General features: G+C 50.3%; 1 protein-coding gene across 1 annotated transcript; it reads left to right on the top strand.

Annotated features, from left to right (window-relative positions):
• Nucleotides 1-8,177: 8,177 nt before the first annotated feature.
• On the top strand, nucleotides 8,178-10,302 carry Olig1 (oligodendrocyte transcription factor 1). Its single transcript, XM_057765158.1, has one exon. The coding sequence runs from the start codon at nucleotides 8,224-8,226 to the stop codon at nucleotides 9,013-9,015; it is 792 nt and encodes a 263-aa protein (XP_057621141.1). The 5' UTR covers nucleotides 8,178-8,223; the 3' UTR covers nucleotides 9,016-10,302.
• Nucleotides 10,303-10,855: the final 553 nt, after the last annotated feature.

The raw sequence follows: 10,855 nt of genomic DNA, 5'->3' as shown, positions 1-10,855 counted from the left end.
ATCTTTACATGGACAAAGGCATTCTTTAAGGATATATGTGTGAATGTGCATGTGTGTGTGCGTGCGTGTGTGCATGTGTGTGTGAGTGTGTGTGTCCAGATTTCCCTTTTTAAAAGGATACCGGTCACATAGAATAGAGACCTGCCCTCATGAATTCATCCCAGCTGATCAAATCTGCAGTAAACTGAAGGGGGCCACTTTCTAATACATTCTGTGGTATGGGGGTAGGATTTCAAAGTCCATTCCAGGGACACCATCAACCCATCACAGAGGATCATAAAATGACAACATCAGGCAATGCTTCCCATGCTGTGCTCTCCACGCCTTGTGGGTACCGACTGGCTGCATCTTCACCATGGTCCTGTAGACGAGCTCAAGTTAATCCTCCTCACTATAGTGACATGCTAATCTCTTAGTCCGAATTACACAGCTGGTAAGGAAGGGAGCCAGGAGTGAAGGCCAGCTGTCTGGGTCCTCACGACAGCACCCTCGGTCACACCCTCCTGTGCACACTGCTGCTGGTTTGGTTTAGTGAGACCGGGACAGCATTCCTGAAACACATCCTCATGGATGCGGCATCCAAGGCACGGAGCAAGCACGCAAAGGAACAGAGAACCCCTCGTGTTTGGCATAGTTCAAACATGTTTTTAAAGCAAATGAATCGAGGGCACTACAGTTGTCTGAAGAAAAACAAGAAATAAAATGTCTTTCTGGGGTTTCCGTCTGGCACTTAAGTGACATTTTGCTGAGAGTTCCTGAGTGCCAGGCTCTAGGCAGGAAATGCTCTGTACAATTTTCTAGTCCTTATCATATCCCTCGGACATAAATACTATTTACTAGTCCTAGTCCACAGAGAAGAATTGATGTGTAGCCAGCTTTCAGTTCCTGCTTGGGCCTGTGAACTCCACTCTGTAAGACACAAATAGGCTGAGCTTTAAGCAGAAAGTCCCCAGAATATTACAGTTGAGCAGGTCTGCATAGCTCTCGGATGTCTCCCCAGCTGGGTTAATATTGCCAGCTCAGAGCGCCTTGTGGAGGGGCAGGCAGAGGCTTCGGTCACCTCAGCTGCACTCTGGGAAGTCTCCTTGCCGCCTTCCTGCTCCCGCTGGTGGTCTCATCTGGAGTCAGATCCAGCCATCGGGCCTCCAGCCCGGACAGGCGGGGAAGAGCCAGCAGCCAACAGCAAACAACAGGTGAGCATGTGAACAGACCCCTTTCTTTGCTTCGGGCAGGGTGCCTTGCCCAAGCAACCGTGGGGGCCCACACTGACTTCCAGAACCTTCTGCCTCTGCAGGTGTTCTAGCCGCTCAGTCTCGAAGCTTCAGTGACCCATATTTGACCACCTTTTAGGTTTCTGCAATTCATCATCCGCTCCTGTCTGAAAACCTAGACTGAAAGTTTAGCAGCCCAATGCCCCGGCCTTGCTCCATTCTCTCCCCAAACACATCCGCGGGTTTGTTCTTTTCATCCCCGCTCTTCCTGCCGCATTCTGCCTGTTCAATGGGGAAAGAGTGAAACCGGATGGCTGGACCCAGTGCAGGGAAATGACTTCACAGCCACCTTTGTTCCCCCTCATTCCTTTGAGCACACTTGGCCCCGCGTCTCTATGAAAGGGCTTGTTTGAACCATTTGGAACATCCAGCAAGTGAGAGGTGCCTCGGCCAGAATCGCTCTCACATCTTTTCAGGCTGCCTGAGACTCTGGGTTAAACTGCCAAATTTTTGCAACAAAACTAACCATGACATTGGACATTGTGTTATAAATTAGCCACAGCCTTCCAAGCAAATTGTGTCTTTTCATTGTCTTGGTGTAAGCCTTTGGAACATTTGGCTTTGGTTACTGATTTTCTGAGAAGCTCAGAAAAATAGTTTTGCTCTGCCCAATGCTTCAGACACCCAACTGCATAGATTAACACTTAGTGCCTCACCCACCACGGTTCTTATCACATCTACTCAGGGGGTCTCTCAGTGACACCCAGGTTCCCGCTCTGCTTGTGAAGGATCAGAGACCATCTCCCACTATCATTAAAACAAAAACAATGTTTCAGTGTTTATGGATCATGCTGAAGAGTCCTCGGATATGCAGTGAGCTAAGCAGTGGCTACTTATACAACCCCCTTACCATGGGGACCTTCCGGTTTGGTGTTCACAGGAGCAAAGAAACTAACTACTTCTGGTAGGTCACTCTGAATTTGAAAAAAAAAAAAAAATGGGGGAGGGTATGTGCCCATCTGCTTGAATTATGTCACCAATAGCTGAATCAAGCTTTTGTTAGCCTGAGGAACGCCCCCAAACACACAGATGCCCCTTAATTTATTTTTCTACTTTCCCAAAATATGTCATATGGTATTTTTGGACTCGAAATCATTTAAAGTAGCATACATTAAAACCAGGTGCACATGACTTTATGTAAAATAAAATAAGGGCTGGGGACATGGCTCTGTGGGCATCTTATGCTCTGGGGACCTGAGTTTTGCTCTCCACACCCAGTTAAACACTCAGGCATGGCAGCACACATCTTAAACCTCAGTTCTGGGACGGGGAAGACAAGTGTGTGTGGCGGGGGTGAGGGAGAAGGACGACAGATGGATCCCTAGAGCTCACTAGCCAACCAGTCTAGCCAACCAGTGAGAACCAGCTTCAGGGAGAGACTGTCTTAAAAACTGAGAGTGTCAGAGAAAGACACTGGACACTAACCTCTGGCCTCCACACGTGCACATACAGGTATAACCTCTGACCTCTACGTATGCACGTGCATATAACACACACATACACGCACTCAAAAATAAAAATAAACTCTGTAGTAGTCACAAAACGCACCTACTGCATTTGATAATCATCAGTGTTACTAGTACGGGAGAGAAGATCGTGTTTCGCCTGTGCCCGCTGTATTAGAAATAAAGACATTGGAGGGGATGGTATAGAGTTTAAAACTACGCGGCCAGGTACCAGACCCTGCACCCAATTCACCGCACTGACTTCTGAAAACGGACACAGCTCATGGTCTCTGACACTGTTCCAGCTGGAATCTTCATTTAGAGAGAGCTGCTTCTAAGAGGGATTTAAATTCTGATGAGGTGGTCCCCAGAGAGTTTCTTTCCTTCTAGAAAAAGCAGCAAAGAATTCTTTCTTTGCTCTTTGTTATACTCTCCTCTCCCCAAAAGGGAGAAGGCCGGCACGCAGCTGTTTTCAGGGGCTCTTCCTGCCTCTTGTATTCCAGGCAGGCTACGTCTGGAGGCCACAGAGGGCCTTGCTATTCAACATGGCTACTGGTAGATAGTGTGAGGTGCAGTGTCTATAGAATCATTTCCATTTCTCTAAGGAGTTTTCCCTTCTTAATGCTTTAAGACAACAACTCCATCGCTCTGTTCTAGGTCTCAGCTCCGGTTGGTTTTAACTGCTTGTGAGAGGAAACTGTCTCGAGGGAAAGCAGAAGATTTGAAGACACAGGAGGCTTAGAGACGCAGCCTTAGTGCTCAGAACTACAGCACCCATGTCACCCCATATCTGCCATCTCACAGGTTCCAGGCTCTGAGCCCAAAGCCAGGATGGGCAGGAAGCCTGAGCTACACACTCTGTAGCTAGAATCACACACGCACACACACACATACACACACACACACACACACACGCACGCGCGCACACGCAGCCTTTGGGCAAAGACAAGAGCGTTGTTAGGGCTAGTGCAACTTGTTGCCCCATGCATGCCCTGAATGTGGGGGGCCGCAGCAGCTGCCTCCCCTTGAGACAGACTGCATGGGTCCCTGCCAGTGGCCACAATGCCTCGCTGGCTTTGACCAGCTGTCAGGCTTTGCATGCTGTTGGCGCTCTGGGCCCAACACAAGGGGCCATCCAAGTCACCAGCTCCAAAGAGCGCCAAGTCCTGTGCCATGTTGGGACCGTACGGCCACCTGGAACTTTCTTCTGGGGCCCTCCACTGGGACACTTGAATGCACACTGACTCTCATGTATCCTTAATGGGGAGGGGACTTGTTTATCCTCAAGGAGGGACTGATGAAGTGAGGCCAAGGGTAAAACATCCCTCAGGGATGTCCACAATAAAAGGTCTCCTGGAGGGAAGATCCTTGGTGACCCTGCCTGTGGATGGGAAACAGAGAGGGGCATCTGGGCCACTGTGACTCAAGACTGGGTTCTGCCTCTCTGTGTCATTGTCTCGGGCCCCTGCCTAGGGAGCGGGCAGAGAACAAAGCTAGAGAGAGAGGGGTCACCAAGGCTTGCTCCAGTCTAGCACTTTGGACTAAGGAGTTCAGAGAAAGGGCAGAACAAGGCCTGCCAAGGTGGCTCAGGGGTTCTGGAGGTAGTGTCCTCGGTACCCATTGTTCAGGAACAGGACTTGAACCCATAACCTTGTCAGTACTGGCTAGCCTTTGACTGGGCACTTAATTCCTTCACCCAGTCAGCCACCCTTTTCCTTACAGCTCTCTTCTGGGCCTTCTGGAAGCTTGGGCCAAGAGGGGGTGGTTTAAGAAGACATTTGTTGATAAAGAAGCTTTGCTTATCCTATCTGAAGGAACTCAGTAGTCCAACACTCCCTGATAGCCTCAGTTTTTGTTTGTTTTACCATCTTTAATAGGAATAAAAAATGCCCAGCTACCAGGGTCTTGTGAGAGCCAAATGCAAGCATCCATGAAAAATATTTCAGATTGCTCTATGTTGTAGATTATTAAAGATATATTACAATTTTTTTTCTGCTGTGGAACAAATGTTTAACAATGCAAAGATGTGTCGCATTCTTTTATGTTACATTTGTTTAACTCTGTGAAATTGTGTTACTTTGCCTGTCTAAAACACCTGATTGGTCTAATAAAGAGCTGAATGGTCAAGAGCAAGGCAGGAGAAAGAACAAGCAGGGCTGGCAGGCAGAGAGAATAAATAGGAGAAATCTGAGAATAGAAGATCTAGGAGCGAGAAAAGGAGGAGAGGAGGATCAGGGCCCAGTCACCCAAGATACACATCAAGCCATGGAGTAAGCAGTAAAGAAAGGTATATAGAACAGAGAAAGATAAAAGCCCAGAGGCAAAAGGTAGTCGGGATAACTTAAGAAAAACTGGCTAGAAATAAGCCAAGCTAAGGGCAGGCATTCATAAGTAAGAATACACCTTCATGTATGGGAGCTGGGTAGTGGGCCCCCCAAAAGAGTAAAAGCAACCAACAACAGCTCTGCCTAAGGGCGATGTGATTAGTGAGGTGTTGAGGTCTCTGGCTGTTTCCTTGGAGTCTCTTTGTTTTGCTTCCTGTCTGGTATGATTTGTTTTTGAACCTGTCTTCTTAGATCCCCTCTTCTCTCCCTAAGTGGCCTCCTCTCACCTTGTTTGACAAGGCCCTTCTGGAGTGAGGAACAGTACCAGCTTCTTCCTCTCTGCAAGCCTGCTCCACTGGGCATTTGCGCATTTGAAGGCAGAGCTGATTATCGTGGGCTGGTGGAGATCTTGAAACCATCAGATGCAGAAACAAACAGGGTGACCCCCTGCTCTGAAAACCATCCCAACCGGACAAGACAAGATGGTACCCACACAAGACAATCGAGACTAGAGAGACTGTCAGTGATTGGTCAAGCATGATGAAAGAGGGCAGATGGGAACTATCCCGCAAAGAAGAAAGCCGTGTGACGCTGCCCTGGTACAGGATGCTACAAGTTCAGTTGGAGGTTGGAAGCTGGAACTCAGGTGGGCCTATGGGATGAACACTGATGAAAGAACAAGACACACAACAGTCTTGAAATGAGCAAGCACAGTCAATGGGCACCCATAGCAAGCACCACTTCAAGGCAGAGCCCCTTGGCTCACATTAGCAGTTCTCAACCTGTGGGTCACCACCCCTTCGAGGGACAAACAACCCTTTCACAGGGTTCATCTAAGACCATCACAAACACAAATATTTACATTAAGATTCATAACAGCATCGAGATTACAGTTATGAATTCATGACAAAAACAGTCTTATAGTTGGGGGTCACCACACCATGAGAAAATGCATTAGAGGGTCACAGCGTTAAGGAAGTTGAGAACCACAGTAGTTTAGGTACCAAATTGCTCCTCCTGGGGACATCCCTTGACTCTCTGACAAGATGCAGATGTTAGCCCTGCTGTACTGGGGGAAGAGAAAGCTTTGGTTCCACCCTTAACAGATAGGAATGTAGGGTGTTGCTTTCTGATAAGAGCCAGAGAGGGTTTTGCTTAAGCAAGAGTCAAGTCACTGATAAAATGACCTCACATCCTCTGGGGGAGGAAGAGACAAATCTAAGCCCTAAGACTCTGCCATCCCTATAGATCTCTGGACCAGAGAGCTGGGGTGAGAGTACGAGATTACCCAACCTATTGCCACCCTCAGCTAGCCAGACATTGCTTTCTCCAAACCTGATGGGAAATTCCGTAGTTAAAAACACAACCAGAATATATCCATTTCATGGGAGCATTAATAATAATAATAGTAAGATTGAATAATAAGATTGAAGTCAACCTCTGTGAACTCACAGTTAAATGAAAGGCACAGTGATTGCAGGAAATATAATCGATTACTGGGCAGTGCAGGGTGCTATTTGGCTTTCATGAGGAAGAAGTCAGGCTGGGGCTGCAGTCTATTGGTAGAAAGCTTGTCCACTACGCACAAAACCCTGGTTTCAGAGTCTCACCAGTGCACACACTAGGTATCCTAGTGAATGCTTCTAATCCCAGCACCTGGGAAATGGGGAGACAGGAGGATCACAAGTTCAAGGTTGTCTTCTCATAAATATTGAGTTGGAGGTCAACCTGGAATACAAGAGACTCTGTCTCAAAAAATGTGTAAGGAGAAGAATTTAGATACATACTATATCCAACATGGATGAAGCTTGAACACATGCTAAGTCACCAAAGTGAGTCAGTCACTAAAGACAAGTGGTTTTGGATGCAGCTTAGATGGGACTCTCTGATCATACAGATACAACCTATACGGGTCGCTCTGAGCAAAACAATCATACAGACCCAACCAGGGTGGTGATTACTAAGGTGGAGAAGTGGTGGCTAGTCTTGGTTGTCAGCTTGACATACCCTGGAAGAGGGAACCTTAAATGAGGAAATTGCCTCCATTAGATCGGCCTGGTGGGCACCTCACAGAGGCGGGCATCTCACAGAGGCGTTTTCTTCGTTGCTGATTGATGTCACCCACTGTGAGCAGCACCATTCCTGGGCATGCAGTCCTGTGCTAGATAAGAAAGGTAGCAGAGCCTGGGAAGCAAGTCAGGAAGGCAGCTTTCCTCAGTGGACTCTTCCTGGTTCTTGCCTGTGTGCCTGCTTGAGTTCTTGTCCTGTCTTCCCTCAGTGAGGAGCTATGACTGGCAAGAGTAAGGAAAATGAACGTCTCCCTCCCCAGGCTGCTGTGGCTGTGATCTTTATCACAGCAAACAGAAAGCAAATGAGCACAAGCAGGGAAGGTTTTCTTTTTAATGGTTATAAAGAGTTATACAGAAGGTAGGTGTGTGTGTGTGTGTGTGTGCGTGCGCGCGCGCGCATGCGTGCGTGCATGTGTGTATCTATTGATGGTTTAAGTTTGGCAGAAGCAAACAGGTCCTGGAGATCGGTTGCAAACCATGTGAATGGACAGGCCTTAACACGACAGAACGTGCGCTTAGGCATAGTATACGCTACATTACGAATATTTGACTACATTTCTTTTACACTTTGTAACCCAGACTGGCCTGGAACTTGCTATATGACCGCATGCTGGTCTCCTTCGTGCCAGCTGAAGCAGTCCCAAATGTTGGGATAGCAGGAGGACCACATTTTATAAGGACGCGTGTAAAGGTGTAGTCGAGCTAGACAGAAGAGGGAGAGAGTCAATAGCCATTTTAACCAGGCCAGAGGAACTAGAACTATGCAAGAAAAGTGGGTGTTTTGCTCTAAAGCGCCCCTCTTCCCCTACCGGGGCGGGTGCTATGACACCCGCGCAGGCGCCCAAGATAACCATCCCCAGGGACTCTGGCTGCACCTCGGCACAGGCAGCCAATGAACGCTCGCCTGTGGCCAGCCTTGCTCCTCCATTGGCTGCACACCACCAACCGCGATCCTCTCAGGTTCCCAAGCCGGGTTTAAAGGTGTCAGGCGCGGAGTGCGCCTCTCCATAGTCCGCCCTTGCGCAGGTCCGCGGGGAGGGCGATTTGCCGGCCGGCCCACCCCCGGGCGTTAGTGAAGGGCGCCCTCGGTCGCCCCCACCGCCCCCCACCCCAGATGTACTATGCGATTTCTCAGGCGCGCGTGAACGCCGCTCCCGCGACCATGCTGCGGCCACAGCGGCCGGGAGACGTGCAGCTCGGGACTTCGCTGTACGAGCTGGTGGGTTACAGACAGCCACCCATTTCGTCGTCCTCCTCCTCCACATCCTCCTCCTCTTCCACTGCGGCCCTCCTCCCCAAAGCTGCGCGCGAGAAGCCAGAAGCATCGCTCGCCGAGCCGCTGGGAACGGCGCCGGAGTCCCGGGGTGCCCGGGCCGACGCCAAAGAGGAACAGCAGCAGCAGCAGCTGCGGCGCAAGATCAACAGCCGCGAGCGGAAGCGCATGCAGGATCTGAACTTGGCCATGGATGCACTGCGCGAAGTCATCCTGCCCTACTCGGCGGCGCACTGCCAGGGAGCACCGGGCCGCAAGCTCTCCAAGATCGCTACGCTGTTGCTCGCCCGCAACTACATCCTGCTGCTGGGAAGCTCCCTGCAGGAGCTGCGCCGCGCGCTCGGCGAGGGTGCGGGGCCTGCAGCCCCGCGCCTACTCCTGGCCGGCCTGCCCCTGCTGGCCGCCGCGCCCGGCTCTGTGCTGCTGGCACCAGGCGCTGTAGGGCCCCCCGAAACACTGCGCCCCACCAAGTACCTGTCCCTAGCGCTCGACGAGCAACCGTGCGGCCAGTTCGCTCTTCCCGCTGGTGGCGCAGGTGGCCCGGGCCTCTGCTCGTGTGCGGTGTGCAAATTCCCGCATCTGGTCCCTACTGGCCTGGGCCTGGCAGCGGTGCAAGCTCAATTCTCCAAGTGAGGGCTGGCTGGGTCCGGGGCGGGGCGCGACCTCAGCCAATCTTCCCGCGCTCCCGCGTCCTGAATCTAAGGAGAGTTGGCCCCAATAAGGAGGACATTTCCAGACTTCTCGCCTAGACAACAGACTGTAGGGCGCCTTCCTCCCTGGCCCCATTCCCTGGCAATTAAAGTTACCCAGCGAGTGTTGGTGTTCCCAGGAGCGACGCAGTTGCTTGGGGTTCTAGATGTATTCCACCTCTTTAGAATCAGAAGCCATCACATCCTTACCTTAAATTCACCCAGTGACTGGGGTAATCCGCGTTTCTCCCTGTAGCTCTGGTATCGCGTGGCCGGGAGGATGGTAGTCAGCGGTGCGGCACAGTCGGGTTGCCCTTGGTGCAGAGAAAGGATGTCCTGGGATCCGCCAGTTCCCAGGCCTAGGGACTGCTCCTCAACAGCTTTGACCCAGAGGGGCCTTCTTTCCTCTTCCCCGACCTGAGTGCACAGGCTCACTTGTTCCCACCAACCAAACCCGTGCGGACCTAGGAGGGCTAGAGAGCCCAGGCCAAGGGTGCAAATAGCAAGGGTGTTGCAGATGAACTTCCCTGGACGGCCCTGAGTTTCCTAGGGTGTAGTGTAGGTGCCGGCGGGCGGTGGGAGCGCCATGGTCGCTGGGTGTGCGGGGTGGGGAAGTTCGCCTGGCCTCACAGTTCAGTTTTTCAGGCTCGAGCATGAGCTGTTTTGCTGCAGAGTATCCACTCCTTAAATCCTGGAAATCTACTTAGTCTCTGTTTTCCCCCCAAAGGTAGCTTAACCAACATTCGAGCTTGCTTGAAAACAAAACACCAATCACCTTTCACGCATCTGTGTTCCGGACTTAATAAAATAGGTAACAAAGCATTTCGTAGCGCAGGCTTGTGAAACTCGGTAATTAACGTTCTCATTACAGTACGTGGAGGTGGGCGAGGATTCCAAACCGCCTGCGGCTGGCTGGACAAACCCAGCTGCGCAGCAGGCGGGAAGGCGCTAGCCCTTTAGCGGCAGCGTGCTGGTCTTTAACCGCGACTTTGCAGCTGAAGAACTCCGTGGACGCATGCACAAGTGGTGGCCGCATCTTGGTTTGTGTTTAGTGTTAGGAAAGTGCCCAAGATTATCTCATAATCTTCACCAGCTTGCTTTGATTTTTATGTTGGAAGTTTTGGGTTGTTGACAGTAGCCGAATTTAACTGACATTTTATTGGACCTCTAACTTTGTTGCCTCCCCCACCCCCAACAAACTGTACCGAAAACACAAAATAAAGCGTCAACCGTCAAATTTTTACATTTCTCATTTGTTTGTTAAATAAAAATGTCCTTGTACCACGGTCGAGTCTCAAGGTGGGGGTGGAGGTTAGCAGTTAAGTGACTGGGTGTCCATATTTCAAAACTTGAGTTCCTGAATTGTAAGATAAACCAATGAACAGACAACTGTCATTAAGGTCCAGGCGTCAGCTGGAAATGGAAGAGATGTGGGAGGGTGCCTGGAAGAGGGAGGAGACACTCCAGAGATTGGTGATTGGTCAAATGGAGGAGTTAGGTCTTCTTTAAATACAGCTTCCTCCAGATGGAGGCAAGAGGTTACCTTTGAGTTCAAGGCTAGCCTGGGATACACGAGACCCTTCCTCAAGAGAAGAAAGAAAATAAAAATTTGAAATGCTGACTTCTTCACAGGCAGGTTCTGTATGAATGTCTGTTGCCCACCCCCCTTTAGCTGAGGGAACCACAAGGACACCTAGATGGTAGGTGAAGTGCTTTAATTTTACTTACACTTGCGTGGGACATGCATACAGAGAAGAGGAACTTTTGCTTTGAGAACACACCGA

This window comes from Chionomys nivalis, chromosome 3 (genome assembly GCF_950005125.1).
Source record: "Chionomys nivalis chromosome 3, mChiNiv1.1, whole genome shotgun sequence".
Taxonomy (NCBI): Eukaryota; Metazoa; Chordata; class Mammalia; order Rodentia; family Cricetidae; genus Chionomys; species Chionomys nivalis.
Note: the sequence above shows the minus strand (reverse complement) of the source record. Positions and strands in the feature narration are given on the sequence as shown.

Bases quoted from the DNA above. Each gene is read 5' to 3' on its own strand.
- Olig1 (XM_057765158.1), top strand. From the start codon at position 8,224: ATGTACTATGCGATTTCTCAGGCGCGCGTGAACGCCGCTCCCGCGACC.